The sequence below is a fragment of the Thalassophryne amazonica genome, chromosome 18, assembly GCF_902500255.1.
Source record: "Thalassophryne amazonica chromosome 18, fThaAma1.1, whole genome shotgun sequence".
NCBI lineage: Eukaryota > Metazoa > Chordata > Actinopteri > Batrachoidiformes > Batrachoididae > Thalassophryne > Thalassophryne amazonica.
This window is the reverse complement of record NC_047120.1, coordinates 47,017,978-47,038,082: the sequence shown is the minus strand read 5'-3', so window position 1 is coordinate 47,038,082 and position 20,105 is coordinate 47,017,978. Positions and strand designations below refer to the sequence as shown.

Genomic DNA, 20,105 nt, shown 5'->3' with positions numbered 1-20,105 from the left:
TGGTGCAAGACAAGCATTTTTCTTTCAATCATTTACACTGAAAAAACTGTCCCTCTCAAAATAAGACAATCTTAAATCTAGCCAAATTGTCTTGTATTAAGCAAAAAAATCTGCCAATGGGGTAAGAAAAATTTACTTGGTTACAATTCTCAAAACTAGCAAAATGTCTAGGCACTGAACAATCAAAATGTGCCTTAAAACTAGACTAAATTTTTATTTTGTGATTAGCCTCTGTCTTAAAATAAGAAAAGCAATCTTGTTCATTTGTTTGGATGATTTGAAATCCATTGCCTTTCCTTGTTGCTGATTAAATACAGCCTGAAAATATTAAATATTAGCCTGAAAAAAACTTAAGAAAACTACAGATGCATTTTCCCAAAATAAGACTTTTTTTTTTCTTATGTAAAAAATGCTTGACAAGATTATTTTTCTGTTTAGACAAAAATTAAGTCAAATTTTCTTTAAACAAGTCTTTTTTTACTTTCTTAGATTTCAGTATTTGCAGTGTATGAACAGCTTTCTTTTCCTCTTTTTTTCACAGTTTCCAACACTGACACAACCAGTTGTTGAACCAGGTAGGAAGTCACTGAAAACAGGGAGAAAAGGAAGCTTACACAGGGACATACCATCCTGTTTATTTCCATGGGTCACATGTCAAAAAGGTCACATTCCAGCTTCTAGCAGAATCTCCAAACTCCATGTACTGTTAGTGAATATTAATGGTGAGCACAGAGTTTTAATATAAGACATCAGAGCGGCGATGCACACAATAAATTTGGTTTAGGCTATAGTGATAACATTTCATGACATTTGACTGATGTCAGAATGATGTCACTTATAGCCCATAATGACAAAGGATTAGCTGATCAACTTAAGCTTCGGATCACCTCTCTAGCCCTACTGGCTGTGGAGATATGATAAATGTGTTTGGGAGACAATGGTGACATTTTATGATGTCTTTGTAATGTCATAATGTAACTTATGTTGTTTTAATAAAATGACCTACTGATGGATATAAGCTTAACACAGTCTCTCTAGCCAAAATGGTTGTGGAGATATCCTGCAAAGTGTGCTTTCGGACTATATTTTTGACAACCTTGATGCTGACGCTTGACGGATGTGTTCTAATAATTACTTAGCTGGAGATATTCACCCAAATAATATTAGCACCAATTTTAGCGAAATTCTGCTCACCTGTTTCCGAGTTATTTTGTACACATGCACATATAGCTAGCGTGCAGGATGATAATAATAATAATAATAAATGATGACCTGACTATCTGTTTAGACAAGAGACAAGTATGGCTTTGCTTGATTGCAGGTGGTGAAGCCCTATTCACATTAACAACATGAATAAATAAATTAGATTGACTGTTTACGGTTGGAATGCCAAATGGGACACAAGTCTTTCATCCTAAGATTCTATGGAATTTCCACATTTTCCTCAATTCTACAATGTACAATGTCAATAACTACTTCAAGAGACCATCAACTTTGCATATGAGCACAGAGAGCGCTACAAGGAGCCAAAACCACTAAATGAGGGTCCAATTCATCTATTCATTGATCTCCATGAAAAGTGCCACCACGTCCCCATCCTTGAATCCACGTTGTAGCAGCAGGTTAACCAATCTGTTAGAGTATTCATCCAGTTGTTGGAAGGTCCACCTCCCCACGGTCCCATCAAAAATCTGGGCCATTTTATCTCCATGATGACGCACCGTTTCGGCGAAGATTTTGGGAATGGTGATTTTAGGGGAGGTGATGATTTAGTGGTTAAGGTGTTGGGCTTGAGACCAGAAGATCCTTGGTTCAAATCCCAACCTGACTGGAAAATCACTAAGGGTCCTTGGGCAAAGTCTTTAATCCCCTATTGCTCCCAGCGTGTAGTGAGCGCCTTCTTTGGCAGCACCCTCACATCGGGGTGAATGTGAGGCATTATTTGTAAAGCACTTTGAGCGTCTGAATGCAGATGGAAAAGTGCCATATAAATGCAGACCATTTATTAATCCAAAGCTGGAGTCTCTGCTAGTGGGTGTCACAGGCTCCATAGGAGCTAAAGACTTAAAACACCAGAGGTACTATGAAAATCATTTACATTTTCTCAGTTTTTATGTTAATGGAATTGTCACACTGTAAGTAAACTCTGCTATTTTCTATATTACTGCTTTTAATTCCTTAATGTGAGAGCATGGATTACCTCAGTATAATTGTGTCATTGCCTTGAGTCTGGGAGCTGATAGAGTTGGCAGCATTATGTTTGTTCCCAATTGTTGGACAAGTAAAGACAAAGTTCTGTCTTAAGGCGTTATGAGATTTCCCACAACTACAAAACTGAATCACACCCAAATGTTCTGAGCTGTGCACTGTACACAAAAACAAGCTGTAGTGGGGTGGCACAATGGTGCACACTTGGTCCAACCAAAAGAAGTGGTCTCAACCAGAATCAAAATAAATCATGAAAATACTTTTTGAACTGTTTAGACTTCTGGACTATTTAAAAGACGTGAAGGCAAGTTATCATCACTCATTAGAAGAGCAAAAGAAATTGAAGTACTGGTAGTAGCAATCCATTAGACAGTAGATGAAGACAAGAAACAGGAGTTGTAAAATAATCAGTGGGAGCGAATGGGGAGAGGATGAGATGATGTTTGTAACCGTGATGTGGTTAGAAGAAGTCAACTTGAAAAGATTTTCTCCATTCTATGTCAGTCTCATGCCTGTCTACAAACCAATCAATGTCAAATATATGGAGACGCAGCCTACTTAGATGATGATGAGAGGATGAATATACAACATCATGGGACAACCTTTAGTTAAAGTGTAAAATTGTGATGTGAAACCAAAATAACCTGACTAGACGTATGAAAACATGAAACTTGGCACAGATGTTTTATCTTGTTCCAGACTTTAAAGTGTGAAAATCCCCTACAGGTCAATTTGTTTCACTTGTCAAATGGTGGGGAGGGAATTCTGTTCTCTGAGTACAACATTCATTCATTTTCAGCTGTTTATCCAGGTCCGGGTCATGGTGGCAGCAGACCAAGCAGCTCATCCCACACTTCCCTATCCTCTGCCAAGTCCTATAACTCTTCCTTGGAGATCCCGAGGCGTTCCCAAACCAGCTGGGAGACATAATCCTGCCAGCATGTCTTGGGTCTTCCCAGGAGCATCCTCCCAATTGGAAGTCTTCAAGGCCTCCCTTGGGAGATGACTAGAGGGCATCCTCATCAGATGCCTGAAAAGCCTAAGCTGGCTCCTTTTGATGCGAACAGGCAGCGGCTCTACTTCGAGTCTCTCCCGGATAGTCACCCTGTCCCGGAGTGTAACTCCAGATACCCATCTGGGCTTGTGAGTAAAACATGCAAAGTTGTAATAATCGGATTTCTCCAGACATACAAACACACACAAGCACATACAGTGGCTTGCAAAAGTATTCAGCCCCTTGGTATTTCACACATTTTAATTTGTTTATGGCATTTCAAATATATAAGTAAACCAGGCTTCTCAATATACTGTAAAAATTTCTAAAATTATCTTCCTTAAACTCAAACTGAAAGTAAATCTCTACAACCTGATATAAATTAATTAAAAATATAAAAGCCAAGATGATGGGTTGCAAAAGTAATCGGCCCCTTTGGTATAATACCTGTAAATTATCAGTTTTATTGCCAGTCTTCTTCAGACGAGTCAGGGGATGGAAACATGAACATTTCCAAGTCACTGAATATGTCTTGGACTTCATTTACATCAGTTATGAAGAAATACAAACAGTATGGCGCTCTATGGTAAATCTGTGTTGAGTAGACACTTCTGAAAAACTACGTGACTGTGCAAGAATGAGAAGAGTGAGGAAAGCCACCAAGACACCTAGACAACCCAGAAGAAGTTATAGGCTTCTGTGGCTGTTATTGGAGAAATTGTGCAGAGTGCAAGTTTTGGATTTTATATCCCCAGTTATACAGCTTCATGATGAAGTGGAGCAGAGGAGGATTTTCTTAAAAAGAAGACCTGAAAGTTCACCTACAATTTGCCAGAAGGTACATCTGAGATGCAAGCATAGATTTGATGTTTTAGTGAAAGAAGACCCTCCTCTATATCACTTCATCATGAAGCTGTATAACTGGAGATACAAAACGCAGAATTTGCATTGTGCACAATTTCTTCAATCACAGCCACAGAAGCCAAAAACTTTTTCTGGGTTGTCTGGGTGTCTTGGTGGCTTTCCTCACTGTTCTCATTCTTGCACAGTCACTCAGATTTCGAGACTGTCGACTCCACACAGACTTACCATAGAGTGCCATATTGTTTGTATTTATTCTTAACTGATGTAAATAAAGTTCAAGACATATTCAGTGACTTGGAAATGTTCATGTATCCATCCACTGACTTGTCTGAAGAAAACTGGCAATAAAACTGATTATTTACAGGCATTATACCAAAGGGGCTGATTACTTATGCAACCCATCATCTTGGCTTTCATATTTTTAATTAATATATATCAAGTTGTAGAGATTTGTTTTCTAAGGAAGATAATTTTAGAAATTTTTATATTGAGAAGCCTGATTTACTTTTTGTATCTGAAACGCCATAAACAAATTAAATTGCGTGAAATACCAAGGGGCTGAATACTTTTGCAAGCCACTGTACATATGCAAATATACAAAGTATAACTGGTGTTGGAATTCCATTATGCTAAAACACTGATTATCAGGTACAACGTATTGGCTTCAGATCCAGACAGAGATCTTATGCTGATTATAGACAGCAGTCACCTTCATATGTCCTAAAGGAACATCTCAAAAAGACCTTAGAGATCACCTGAATGTCACTGAATCACTTTAAAAGCCCAATTAGCAGCCGGCCAGGACAGCCAAATGTTTTTAGCCCTGCCATCAATTGCTTTACTTAGGGCAAAACCCTGACCAAGCTGAAACGGTTTAACAAGATTAAAGTATGAGAAGACAGTGCATGTGTGTCTTTTGAAAAATGGCATCATTGCTCCAATAAGCCTCCACACACATGCACACATCCCATCTTACAGTGAAGGAGTCAGGACAGTGCTTGCCACCGCCTGGCACTAGACAACCCCCCACTATCCGCTCACAATGCTGACGCTAGGGATTAATATGTGGACTCCTCTTATGGACCTGACCCCCCCCCCCCACCACCACCACCACCACCACCACCACCAGCACATAAGTGTGTGAGGATGTGTGTGTAGGTGACTGGGGGAGGGGTTGTAGGGCGCCACCTGCTTCTTCTCAGACAGAATGAACTCAGCCAGAAGAGTGCTCTCTTGTCTTCAACCTTTTTGTGTTTACACCAAAGTGAAACCTATGCTATTGGTTAGAAATTAAGTGTACTGTCATAACTTTAAGAAACGGTGCCAAGCGGATGTCCTTTACTTTTGCTTTCATTTTTGCACAATTACTGGTGACCAAATGTAAAATACAACTTTTAAATTGATACCTTTCAGACACAAAACAACTCAGGACTTGTGAACCCAACAGGAACCCAGGATTCACAAACATTATGGCTTAAACTGACAAACACAACATGTCCACCTTTTCCTCCCCTTAAGAAAGTCCGCCTTCTAAATCAATGAACCAACCTAAAGTATGATTTGAGACCTTTATTGGCATCAGAGCAGTCGTGTTTATTGTTCCCACATAAATCATACTGGCTCATATCGTATTTTGTTCCAAACAACCTTGCACTATTTTGCAACACTCCCTCACCAATCGTGGCAAAACCTCTGTCATAATTTATACAGATATACTTTTGTATTAAACACATGCAATGAATAGCTTTGAAAAATACCACTAATTCAGTCCCTAACAATTCCATAACTTCTTTAAAATATTATCAACACTGCAGCTTCCTTGGTATCAAGTACTGCATAGATGTTTTGGACATTTTTAAAAATGCCTTATAAGATATTATAAATACAGCGGTTACTGCAATTGTTTTCAGGCTAGAAGGTTCCTAGTTCAAGACTACCCCTGCCCATCCTCCTTGTAAAGTGGGGTTACATCAAGAAGGGCATCTGGTGAAAAACTAATGGATCTGCTGTGGTGACCCCAAGTGAAAAATGGAGAAGAAATGACTTTTTAGAGTGTCACTGGAATAATATTTTTCAAATTGACAAATGTTACTTTACCTAAAAATAACATTACCAGTATTTAGCAACAAAAGTTAGACAATTCTGTAGTATTTTTTGATTACTTCAGTTCAGTCCAGAGCATCGCTACACAAAGATCAGTTACTTATCCGTGAATGAGTCAGTTGTACACATTTGACTGATACAAAAATTGTAGCAGTCATGTATGAACTTTACAGCCGTGTTGTTTTGTGAACATATCAAGTAAAAAGTTCAGGCAGGGTGACAGCGCCAACAAAACTAAGGAGCAATAAAACTTGTTCTGCAGGTTGCTATGATGACAAATACCTGACAGTTCACCCTCCTGTGACCAAGCTGATACCGACACCCACACAGGTATCAACATACACTTTCTAAAGAGGAGAGTCGTCACTGGGCTAGTCAGCACTTTGAAGCAAAACAGTACTGATGTACCTCTGGAGGACATCAATAACAAGAGCTGATTCAGTTTTATGCACATCCACCAAGGAGTTGTGGCATAAAAACCTTGACAAATTGTTCATTTTGGCATTTAAAGTCCTGCTTAATAAAATTAACTGAAAGCTGACAGTGTTGTGTACTTTCCTTAAACCAGAATTAGAACTGATCATGCAGACATTAGTACGTCATATCTCATAAGTACAACATGCATAGTATGTTCTGTCACATGATATTATCCTGGTAATTACCTGGATTTTGCCTCCTGCTTGTAGCAACCTGAGACTTGCTCAAGTTGTTTGGTACAATCTTCCTGTAGCTGTTACGATCCAGTGAGCCCACATAAACAGGCTTGTGGTACCGTCCAGGATCTCCACTTCCTGTGCTTGACTCATATCCCTTCTCGTGGTCATCACTGTGCCCATATACATAAGGATCCTCATAGGATCTCCTGAGCGCCAGCTTCTGGTTTTGTTCCTCAACCCATTCTTCACAGTGGGTCTTGCGATCTTTCACAGGGGCTTCGTCATATAGTGAATCTACAGATACTGATCGTAAATCTCGATATCTGCCTCTGCCTTTGTGGGTGGAACGTCCTTCTCTGTATTCGTAGTGGTCAGCGCGTATATGATTGTAGCTGTCTTCATTCTCACGGTCATCGTGGTCTACACTCTTACGGTCATAGTACTCCCTGGTTTTGTAGTTGTCTCTCCTTCTGTTGTACGAAAGGTCATCTGCATCCCTATACCTGTAGTGGTAATCATCTTTGTAATCACAGTACTCTTCTGGACCACTATCGTACTGACCCCCTCGTCTTTTGCTTGTATACGTTTCCTCACGCCTTAATTTATAGTCATCTCTGATATTTTCTCTGTAGTCATATCGATCTTCTCCACGTCGACTATAATAACGGTCAGTTTTTTGCTCTGCATAGCGGTGGTTATCCCTCCTACCCCGGTCGTAGTCTTGTTCCCTACAGCGATGACTCTCCTTACAATCATAATAATCTCTATCACTGCGTTCATAGTAATGATCATCGTAATCATCTCTGCAAGCATAGGCGTCTCTGCGATCATAGTAGTCATCAGTCTCACTGTTGTAGCTGTCATGTTCTCTGAAATCTTGTTTACGGTACTTTCTGTCATAACATTGTTGCTCTCTTTCAGCATAGTGGTCACTGTGTTTTCTATCATAATAATCCCTGTGCTTGTTTTTGTCCTTGTCCATATCTCTGTGGCTCCTATGACCATAACGATCAAAGTCATTATCATCATCTCTGACCCAATTGTCTCGTTTTCTTCTTTCCTCATCTAATTTACCATATTCTTCTTGATTCCGGAAGTCACTATTGTCTTTTTCTTGTGGTGTTCTGCTGTATGGCTGGTGGCTATAATCCTCTGGACCTTGGTAGAAACAATGTTTACCTTTCCTTTCAGATATCCTTAGATCTAAGTGACCATCCTCTGAAGCAGGGTGGAAATAAACATCCTTGGCAGGGGGCCTGTGGACTTGGAAACCTGCTTTGTTCGTGTCCTGGTACTCCCAGCTGGGCTGTTGGCTAACAGGGTCTTGGTTGTCCCATTGCACCGGCCATGGAGCTTGCACTGGAGACGAGACTGGTCCACCCACAGTTACCATTGGTGCTCTCATTGCAGGCACCAGGCCGCCATGTACTGGCACAGGAAAACCTGTGATTGGGTCATGAGGACTTGGTACCATCACTGATCCCTGTGGATGGACAGGAGAAACTACTCCATATCCAGGATATGCGAGCTGTTGCTGCTGAAGGTGGTGTAGCTGCTGTAGCTGTTGTAGGTGTGCTATCCTCTCTCGCTCTCTGGCCCAGCCAGCATCCCCCAGCTCCTCCACACTCTTCCCTCTCCTTACCGGGACACCGGCTGCATAGTTCCAATCCACAGCACCAAACATGACTGGGTTTCCCAAAACCACCGGGCTCTTCATGGTCTTCCTACCCAGAGCTGATGTAATTTCTTGCTCAATGTGGCTTATTCCACCGTTCCAAAGTCCCGCATTCCATAACAACAAGCTGTGGGAGACTCCACCTGTCAGACATATTGTTCTTTCTGCCTTTTCTCCACTGCCTCAGCAGGATTGCCTGGCCCAAGCACCTCCCAACCCTCTGTCTAAACTCCTGAGATCCTTCTCAGTGAATGGTGGAGGGGAGGGGTAAGGTTATTGAAGGAGGGGCTGTCTTGGGTTAATGATTCAGTGGAGTAACATGAGTGGAGGATTAACCAGACAGGCCCGCCCACTACTTCAATTGGCTAGTATCTCTGCTGAAAAACAGACTGCTTAGAGATTTTATCTGAACTTAGATTCTACTTTTCAAATGGTACAGACACTTGACCACTCTCTCTCTTTTTTTTTAAACAGCCCTAGAACAATCAAACACTTTTGTTATATCCCGTTTGTCTCTCTGCTTCCATGCAGTAATCACATATCATGTCATAAATGTTGGCAAACCTGCAAGTCTGCCCTTTCTGTGTAAGATCTAGCTTGAGCTTTCACACTACCTACTGTACATGCTGGACAACAAGGATCAACGAATATAGTAAATTATAAGTAAAACATAACCAAAATATGTATTATAAGTTAGCCATGAAGGTAAAGTGTGGAAGAGGAGTGTTAAGTGCTGAGAAAACTAGCTGCTGCTTAGTACAATGAGCTATTGTTGGAGATTGTCTACACTCTCAGAAGAAACACATTCTTTCTTTCTGTGTGTGTATGCGTGTGTGTGTGTGTGTGGGGGGGGGGGGGGGGGGCTATTCATAAAGCCAAGGTATAACATATCTGTCCCCACTCACTCCTGACCAAAGCGATAGACACACACTCAAACGGTATACAAGAACACACACGTGGGTTAGTGCCAATCTTGTGCTTTAAAAGGTTTTCAAGATTTTACTTGATGGTAAAATTCTCATCCTGGCTACTAGATTACAAACAAACAAAATGGGGAAAATACAGTGAATAACCTGAAATGAAAATATAAAACATTTGAAAAGAGACATTTTCAGAAAGGTTTTAAAGTAAAACATGGTTGGGATTTCTTATTTAACATCATCAAAGTCCCACAATTATGTATCTGTGCATGTAGAAACATCCCCAATGTAAGCAAACCCGAAGCCCGATTTGACTCATTTTAGACACACGTGACATACGTCACAGAAGTCCATATCTTGCTGCTGCATTCTCTGTGGGACACGTCAACTGAGATAGTCTGCTGTATGTGCAAAATGCCCACACAAGCTGTAGGAGAGAGGAGGGGAGACACCTCCCCCTATAAAGGATAAGGGGGCGTGGTGATCGTATGAACAGGGTCAACATAAGAGAGATCCAGTACCATTTCTCCTGTTATTCACACCCTGATACAACATACAGACGCACACATCTATATATGTATAATATATCTATATATAAATATAAATAAATAATAATACATTTTTATGAATGGTTCAGACCTGTAGTAGAAGCTGTGGAATATTTCATTATTCTGAAGCAATTTTATTTTGAAAATCCTACATAAATTACATTATAATTACACTGTTATTCTGTTTAACTCAACCATTTGAAACATACTATAACTCTAATTTTATTTATACAGCCTAACAACATCATTCATTCAAGATAAAAGATATTTGTCACGCAACACAGAAACATACAAAGCTCAGTACAGGTACTCCACAAGGGTACGTTCCCGCTCCTACACCACTTCAAATCATACAACTGATAAAATACACTTGTGAAAGGAATAAATAGATAAGTATTTCATTTTAATTTTATGTTGCTCACTGAAAAAAGCAAGATTATACTTATTTAGGAAACAAGTTAATGCATCTAAATAAAGTTCATGTCCAATTTTTTGGAAGATAATGCTTTAGTAAAGAAAAGCAATTTTCTAAACAACAATAACAAAAAATTGTTCACAAATAATTTCACCAAATCTGTATTTGTTTCCACTTGGTTTTCATGAAAAATAAAATTGAATAATTGCTTAGACACTCTTTTATGTTTCAAAATCCTAAACACCTACTGAGTAAGAACACAAGTAAATACTGAGCACAGAAATTGTTCTACAGTGTACTCTGCTTACGCACACATTTAATTATCACTGTTTAACATCGCAGCTTTCAATTGTAGGGCATAACCGAAACTCTGTGTCTTTGTGCATATGTGACATCTGCAGGTATGTCAAATACAACATTCCTCCCTGTTGTTGTATGTCATGCAAGTGAAGCTGATTAATATTCATCGCATCTAGAAAAAGCGATGAGATGTCCAGCATAAATATGATCATACTAGATGTCAAACTGCCTCATTGTTTTTGTGGCTGATCAAGGGAAACCTGAAGCTAAAACACATTGTGAAAACAGAGTAAAGCAGATCAGGTTGTGGTGGAATGGTGCCGGAAGGAGGTGTTTAAATGAGTGGTTTAAAGAATTAAATGGAGGCTGGTGGTAAAAGAACTTAAGCAACAAAAGAAAAAACATAAAGATGTTATTAGAAGCAAAGAGTTTCACCAGTATGAGGACACACTGAGAAAGAGAAAGAAATAATCTTCGGCCATCTTGAAAAAGATGTTATGTGTGACCATGATCTGTCTATCTGTCTGTGTACTTGACCAGATATGGAAAAATAAATACGGACTAATTTTGATTATTAGAGGTAGGTTTGGAAGATGAGCCATGTTTAAAACCATGCTCTAGTATTTTTAATGATGTCTTTATCACTGGCAGATCAGACCTTTGATGCCACATTGGTTTCAATTTTTGGTGAAATGCCTCCAAATTTTATCCAACATAGCTGGACCTTTTTTCAGGAATAACTGGATATGAACCAGAAGGGGGAGGCAAGGGTCTGAAAAATCTAATTTTTCTTGGTACTTGGTGGCCAAGTGGTTAGTGTGCTTGGTTTCAGTGCGGAAGGTTACCAGTTCAAACCCCACCCCTGCCACATTTCTCCATGCAATGCCAAGTTGCATTAGGAAGGGCATCCGGTGTAAAACTTGTGCCAAATTAACATGCAGATCCACCTTGGCTCTGCTGTGCCGGCCTGAGAGAAAACAAGGGGGCAACCGAAGGGACAGGCAATGAAATATGGGCAAGAGTACCTCAAGAACTACTGCCGAACACATGCATGTTTAAATATTATTAGGAATTTCAACTGGTTTTAGAGATCAAAAAGGGATCATTTTGAATTTTTTTGTAACATTCTACATTCTAACCTTTATTTGGCAGACAAATAATTGTTTTGACTTTCCAACATATGATCTAATTTGTATTTTACTCTATGCATCTACTGTACGCTCTAATGCAGCCAATCATTTGACAGCCTAAGCTAGAAGTAATCACTTGTGAACTTTATTTCACTCACTCAGATAAAGACCTACTTCAGTCTACTCACAATAAACATTTTAATGATTTACAATAAACAGCTCAAAAGGAAAACAATGGTTTTCCTTTTTAATATGCCTAATGTCTCACTATCATGTATTAAAAGTTGTGTTAGATTATGTTTATATGTAGCGCTTCATTTTTTTTTTTAATACAAGTGACTGGTTTCCCTTCAAGATACTGAATCTCAGCTGTGATAAAATGTGCCAGTACTTCAGGCTAACTGCATAACAAACAGCATGACAAAGTTAAAGAAAAAGCAGAGATTGAATATTTTACTGTTGAGAAAAAGGGTGTGAGCATGTAAATACAAACTATGTGGATGCGCTATGTTTGAGGCATGTGCAGCTAATTTAAATTGGTGTAGCAACTACAAAGATCACAGATATGTAGTGATATTGTGAGGCCTTGAAAATAACAGCAGCTGTTGAGCAATTACTGTGTGCAATTAAAATACACATTTGACAAAATATGATGTGAGTGTATTTCAACATCATGACCTGTACTTGGAGAACAGCTGAAGAATTAACCCCAGAGACAACAAGGACGGCCAACATGAAAATCTGCATTTAATTGTGTGCGCTATGTTGTTATTTAAAACCTTTGTGGCTTTTGTTCAGTGACGCACACGCTACATATTCCTGATTGTCCCACCAAGATCTATACATTATTCTTTTAATAAATCAACCAAATTGTCTTGTAATGTCAAAGAAAGTGAAACAATATACAGTAAAACGTAGCTCCCCACCTCGATTGGAATCATGTGATCACCTGTTCCCCTTCCCAAGATTCACATTTCTATCAATATTATAACACTTATTATTGTTATTATTATAACAATAATAATAACATGTCAGGTTGATTGTAGCGTGCTCTTTATAGAGTACACTAATTCTGAATTTTCCATAGTGAAGTATGATGTACCTCAAGGTTCTGTTCTCGGTCTACTGTTGTAGTTGTTTGTGTTTTGGCTGCATCCAGTTGTTCACGGGAACCACAGGGGATACAGTAGAGATTTGCATTTGGATTTGGCACAAGTTTTTTGCCGGATGACCTTCCTGCCACAACTCCAGTTCCACATGGAGAAACACACACAGAGCTTCTGGTAATCCCAAGTGATCTTCTGGCTAAGTACTAATAAGGACCTACTCTGCTTCAACTTTGAGATTTGACAGGAACAGGTGTGCACAAAGCAGAATGGCCGCATTCTAAGTCAACTTTTATTATCTCTTTATTTAGCACCACTTTGTCAGATTATATGTAACAATGGGATTAATTCTGACTGCTACACAGATGGCCTGTTGATGCAGGCAATCTCCCTCATACTGCAAATGTGGAGACTTGTCTAGATGCAGTGAAAAGATGGAGGTCTTCCAATTTTCTGTTTTTGAACTCAGAGAAGAGTGAGATGATTGCTGTTGGCTTGGCTAGACCCATACATCTTAATGATCAAATAGCACTGTCATTGGGTGACTGTGACTCATCACTGTGAAACAGATAGTACCGGTCTGAGTTTTAATGCAACACTAACTTTTGACCTGCATATTAGGGAGGTGAATGACTGCACATTTCACATTTAAACTTAAGCAACACTGTAATCATTAGAACTTCCTGTCTATGGCAGATGATGAAACACCGATCATGTTTTTTGTCCTCCAGAAATGACTAAGGTAATGTATTATTTGCAATGGGAGACCCGGCCAAAACAACAACAACAAAAAACCTCTACTTAGCTCAAATAACATTCAATTTTGGGTTAATACCATCTCCTCTTCACATTCCATGAGTCCTATGATGCTTTCACCGGTGCAAGAATCAGTTAATGAAGTCCCCCCAGAACATGCCAAAAGACTTACCTTGTAGCTGATGTTGCTCCAGAGCAAGCATCTCCAAGTTGTAATTGCAGAACTCCAAATTCTCTATAGCCTGCATGCGGGCTGTTTCATCCTCTTCCTCCTCTAACATGGTTCTGAGTTCTTCTACTGTGTGCGAGTATGCTTCCATGTCATTTTCCACCTCTTGCAGCCGAAGAAACAGCTGGTAAGTCTCATCCCGTTCCCTTTCTTTCTCGCTTTCAAACTCTATCTCCTCATCGAGTTCTTTTTCTACTTCCAGTTTGTCGTGGATTTTATGGTCCTGAGATCCTCCAAGGTCAACAAACTCAGCCTGTTCTTCTGTTGTTTGGTCAGGAAGGTTTATAGTTGGTTCATCAGGGGTGTAAAAGACAGGGCTGTTAGTAAGAGAGTTTTTAGGTGGAGGAGCAGAATATCGTACTGGGCAACGGGGAGGTGGACGGGGTGGAGGACGGGCTGGTTTTAATGCCGGTGGAGCTGGATGATGAATGACTCTAGGACGTGGAGGTGGAGGGCGCAGGGTCCTACGCCTCTCTAATGATGAAGAGGCAGAGTTAGATTGCAAGAGATGGGACATAGGAGAATGTGGGGAGCCTCGAATTATGTCATTTTCATTGTGATAGTCAAGAATGGAAAAGTGCCGCGAAATGTCAGAATAGTGGCTTAGGTCATCTTCAGCAGATACATTCTGAGTAGCAAAAGAACCAATGTTAGTGTCACCATAGGAATTGGTTAAGCTTTTCTCAAATTCAAAAAGTTGCTGACAAAGCTTGGCCTCCAGGTCTTTGCCTGAGGTGGCCAGAGCATCCAAGGTAATTGATGTTGCCATTGCGCTACTGGAGCGACGCGGTGTCTGCTGGGAATGTGCCTGTGACTCAGCACGTCCTGTTATCAGATCAGAATCACTAATACTTGCATGGCGAGTTAGCTTCTTTTGCTTATGGACTTCCACAGAGTTAGCTGATGCCTTTCCAAGAGTGGCACTTCTGTTATTGGTAGTGGCAGCATCCGATGGTGTCCTCTGGTAGTATCTACTCGCTTTAGACCAACCAAGTTGAGTGCTAGGAAGGGTCAGACTATGAGTTAGTTTGGGCTGCAGAGTTCGTGGGTTCCCATTCGTATAATTACCTTTAACAATGTGTGACGATGAGCCAGCATTGGTGTTGTGGCTTTGTGCAGGCACGCCTAGCCGAGGTGGGAGCCTGGGCCTTGCTGGAGGAATGGATTTTGGTCTGTTAGGGGCTCTACGTAGTGAGTTGACAGGTCTATGTGCGTGAGATTCAGGTCTGCCACTCCCTTCTCTTTGTCCTCTGTTGTGTGGCTGGGGTCCAGTGCTTTTATTCATCTTTTCCGTTTGCTCCTCAGTCCTCTCAAAGTAGTCCAGGTCCCACACAGTGTGATCCTCATACAGTCTCCATTCCAAATCTTTTGCTGACCCATTTGGACACAAATGACCTGAGCCGTATTCTGTAGGATCCTTGTTCTCATGACTCTCTTTCTCGGGTTCCACATTTAATACTTCTGTAATTTTTTGGTCACTGTCTAATTTGACAAAGCGATGAGGAAAAATTCCACGCTGTCCTTTAAGCTGCCCCTCCAACCAACCATCTTCCAAAGTGCTCAAAATACGTATGTGGTCTCCCACATCAAAGTTTAACTCACCAGGTTCGATTGCTCGAAACTCATAAAGTGCTACTCCATACATATGGCCCTCCTCCTCCTCTTCGGCATGTCCGACTACCACTTCATTCTCTGTGTGCTTGTCTGTCTCTTTCACAAAAACCTCCCCTTCATCTATACTCTCCTCCTCAGTCCCCTCTCCCACATCAGAATGGTCCCTGCTGCTCAATACTTTAGAGTCACTCGGAAAATACTGGCAGTTCACTGGCTCTTGTGGCGATCGAAGGGGGCCGAGGAGCTCCACAAAACCTTCTGGGAAGACCCCTCTGCGCCCTTCAATCTCCCCCTGGAACCAGCCTGGCTCAGGCAGGTCTGTGATGATGATCAGGTCTCCCTCACGAAAGTCAAGCTCCTCACTGAGCTGTGCATGGAGGCTCATAATGGCCCGGGCCTGGCCTAGTGCGTAAGGTGGGAGCTCCAATGCTTGGGCCTGGGCTGAGCGTTCTGATAGCTGCCTGGAGCGGCATGACAGCTGCAACTCCTTCACGCATGATGTAGGAAAGAAACCACGGGAACCCAAAGCATTGCAGCCATGTTGCCAAGTTTCTCCAAGGTCAATGGAACCTCCTTTATCACCAACAACCACATCACCTGTCGAGATACAGAATATGTAAAATATGCAGTTAATGTACTAAATAGTGAAACAAGTCATATTAAAGAAAAGAAATAAAGCACCAAGAATGTTTGACTTTTTTCTGCATTTATATTGAATTGTCAAGATTACAAGTGGAGTAGTTTCATCTCTAAATAATTTCAGATTACTTGTACTATTACATTCCCAATAGCGTTCCTAACAGGAGCATTTGTTGAATATCTGGATATCAGGAAAAAGCACAAGATTGACTTCACACCCAAAAGTCAAGGGGGTCACATTCCATAGACACATGGCTCCACCTCCCATTGTGTGTGGGATCAAAACTGGAGCACAGCCAACATGACCATGGAAAAATATCCTGGAAACAAACATTTCACGCCTCAGTCAGTTTGCCAGTAATGACTGCTTCCAATGATCCAGGAAACACTATTTATCTACGGAAATATAAAATTGTCTGGAATTTATAAGTCATTGACATTGAATGAACGTGATAAATGTCTTGCAGATGTGGGATTTGCAAAGCAAATTTGCAGTTGCCAGTACCAGCAGTATTTTGTTTAAAGAGCTCGACAAAATAAATAAATAAATAAAAAATAAAAAATAATTGAATAGAGGACAACTCAAATACTGCATTTCTCATACTGCTACTAATTCTAATGACAAGTGATGCAACAAAAGTTTGGCCAGTGCGTGGGATATCTGCATACATCACTAATGTTTACCTGAGAATGTCCTTTAATGCATAATAGCACAAAGTAAATCACAACACATGCTATGAAGTTAGATGATGAATATCAAATAAAACTACAGTTAACTGAAGAGAGTTGCTATAGTTTGAGTGTGGCTTCTGGGGACATCTGCTGGGGATTTTTGGAACATCTGTGCACTATGTCATGCTCTGTATTTGCTGTTGTAACAGTGACTGTTCTTTAGTACATGTGTGGACTTCGCAAACCATGGAAATAAATTCTTCTCAATTAGAAATGCAAGTGAAAAATTGGATTTTCAAATGTTTACAATGATTTGTGCACAACTTTGGGTACTGACAAACACCTGTACCAACCCACACACAAATCGGCTGAAACCCATGTTACACAATTTTATAATTTCATCACAACCTAAATACACATTATTCTTTTACATTCTGATTTTTAACTTCAGTTTCAGAGATCTAATCATTTTTGCTTCCTGTATATGTCAAAATAATTGTGACATCCTTTTGCATTTATTTGCAGATTGCAAAATGTGTGTTTGATTGATATGCACAAACATAATAAATATAGAGTTTTTTCAACTTTGAAATTACACATGAAAGCCCAGACGTTGCGGTTTACCTCCAGTATTTGTTTAAATGTGATCTGAACACCTGACCCGTGCTCATCTAGTGAACCATGCACACGTTTAAAAATATGTAAATAAATGCAAAAGAATGTCTCAAATATTTTTAGACATTTCTATGCACAGGAAAACGTCTGACAGCAAATACAATCAGATCACTGAAGTTCAGGTTAAAAATCTGTATGTAAAATATTTATATTTATTCGGGTTGTGATGTGTGCATTTGAAAAAAACATTTATGTTCAAAATGCTTGGGATTTGCATGTGGATTCCAACATGCATTTCTTACAAATCATTGGACAGAATTATGAAACTTCATTCATCTGTAGATCACAGATTACATGTGACCTCACAGATGTAATGCAACAAAAATACATATTTTACATGGTTGCTACTACAAGTGCCAAAAAAGAGAAAATTCTTGGGCTTTCCTGTGCTTTTCTTGTTCTATAATTTAACCGACAATAAACAAATGAATTAATGAATTAATTTACATAATAATAATAATAAAATAAATCAGGCTTCTTTGTGAAATAATTTTAAAAACAATTCTCTTTCATTTCAATGTGACAACAAATCTCTAAACCATTATGTAAATATAAATGAAAATAAAACAAAAACAACTAAATTAGCAAGTCAATTCTCACTTTTACAGAAAGCTGGCTTTAGAAATGTCATGAGATGGACACAAGAAAACTTCCATGTCAATGAACATTCTTAGAAATTCAGTTAAATTGATCATTAAGAAACAGAGAATTGAAAAACCTCGAGTTCGGCTGAAACTATTATGTAGTCCAAAAAAAAATGGGGGTCTTGGTTTGCCTAATTTGAAATTGTATTATTGGGCTGCACAGATGCGTGGGTTAGTAGAATGGGTATTGCAGGATGAGGAAACAACTTGGATAAAACTAGAAAACCATGCTTCCCAAATTGTTTAATTAGAGACCGTACCTTTTTTAGAACAAAAGAAATGGAGAGATTTGAAAATAAAAAAATGAGTGGATTGTGTGTACACAACGAGTATGGACACAGGTGAGGAAGAAAATCAATGCACCTTTAACAACTCACGGGCACTTAAAATCACTAAGATTGCTGATTTTTTACCTAATAAATTAGACTCTGGATTTAAGGGGTAGGCGGAAAGGGGTTTGATAACTATCCATCAGATGTTTGATGGAGGGATATTAAAATCTTTTAAACAGTTGCAGGACAAATTTGGTTTAGGTTCTGATGGGTTTTTTCGATATTTACAATTACGAGACTATTTAGTGTCATGTGCAGAATGGGACGCTTTGAAACAACTGCCTACACCAACTGAACAAATACTAATTAAGGTGACTGAAGAAAAAAGTAAAGTTAAAATAATATTGAGCATGTATAAATATTTACATTCTCAACTGTCTGATAACTCACTGGAAGTGAAGGGGAAGTGGGAGTTAGAGGCAAACACAATTATTGAGGATGAAGAATGGGAAGAGGCGTGTGAAAGAGGCCATAAAATTACTAGCAGTCCAATTTGGAAGGAGTTCAATTGGAAAATTAAGTTAAGATTTTTTAGGACACCATCAACTACTTTTAATAATGATAATAGTAAAACTAATCTGTGTTGGAGGGATTGCAAACAAATTGGGGATTATTTGCATATTTTTTGGGACTGCCCCGCCTTGAAACCATATTGGCTAGGGATCCAGGCAGAGATCCGAGCCATCCTAAATTTTAATTTGCCGCTGGATCCAAAATATTACATTACAGGGCTGACCCCAAGGGGTGGTTTGACAAAAAGGGAAGCTCAATTGCTCCACATTTGTTTATTGGTAGCAAAGAAAATGATAACGAGATCTTGGTTAAAAGCACTACCTCCCACTCTCCCTCAATGGCGTGACAGATTAAAAGACGTATATCTAATGGAAAAAATTACGGCAAAGCTTCATTTGAATATGGATTCGTTTCTGGATAGGTGGACCCCTGTCATTATTTACTTTGGTTGGGCATAATTATACTTGCTCAGGGTTCCTCACCGGAATTGTGTTTTCCTTTTTCTTTTCTTTTTTTAACCAGTTGTAGATAAAGTAAAATATATTTTAGGATATACCCCTTTTACTTTCAATGGGATGGAATACCATCCTAGAATTTGCTGAGTCGCTCTGTTCGATTTGTTGTATTAATTCTATGTTGTAATTGAATATGGAGTTGCCCTTTTGAATAAACAGTGTTAAAAAAAAAAAAAAGAAACAGAGAATTGCAGAAGTGACTCTCTGGATGATTCTTATCTGTAAGCATCACGTTGTACAGTACAGAGAATAAATTTTTAAATCTGTGCTCCATTTCAACAATGAGCCATGAAGGAAAACATGCCTTGTTTTCATTCACTGCAATCACTGGTGCTCATGCATGCATCCATTGATTGTGCTGTTCAGAAACCCGAGGCCTGATATGAAATACACAGTACCATTTTTTTATTAGAATTTCTGCTTTGAGCTGCAAAAATTGGTCTTTTTTATGTCATATTAAAAACTACATGGCCAACGGTGGCATTTTGTCCAAGAAAACTCAGGTCACTGCACAGCTAAGGTCTACCCAGTGAAGACAAAGAAATTCAGAAGGCTGAGGTTCAAAGGTCCAACACACCACATCTAGTCTACAACATA

At 39.5% G+C, this 20,105-nt stretch overlaps 1 protein-coding gene across 3 annotated transcripts in view; it reads right to left on the bottom strand.

Annotated features, from left to right (window-relative positions):
* Window positions 1-20,105, bottom strand: part of dnmbp (dynamin binding protein) — a 77,105-nt gene that overhangs the window by 23,939 nt on the left and 33,061 nt on the right. For 2 of the 3 annotated variants that reach the window (XM_034194755.1, XM_034194756.1), the window contains exon 4: window positions 13,848-16,115. In XM_034194755.1, coding sequence (XP_034050646.1) covers window positions 13,848-16,115 — 2,268 coding nt within the window. Of the gene's footprint in view, window positions 1-6,831; window positions 8,753-13,847; window positions 16,116-20,105 lie in introns of those variants that run through there. The other variant, XM_034194757.1, reaches the window with a different exon arrangement.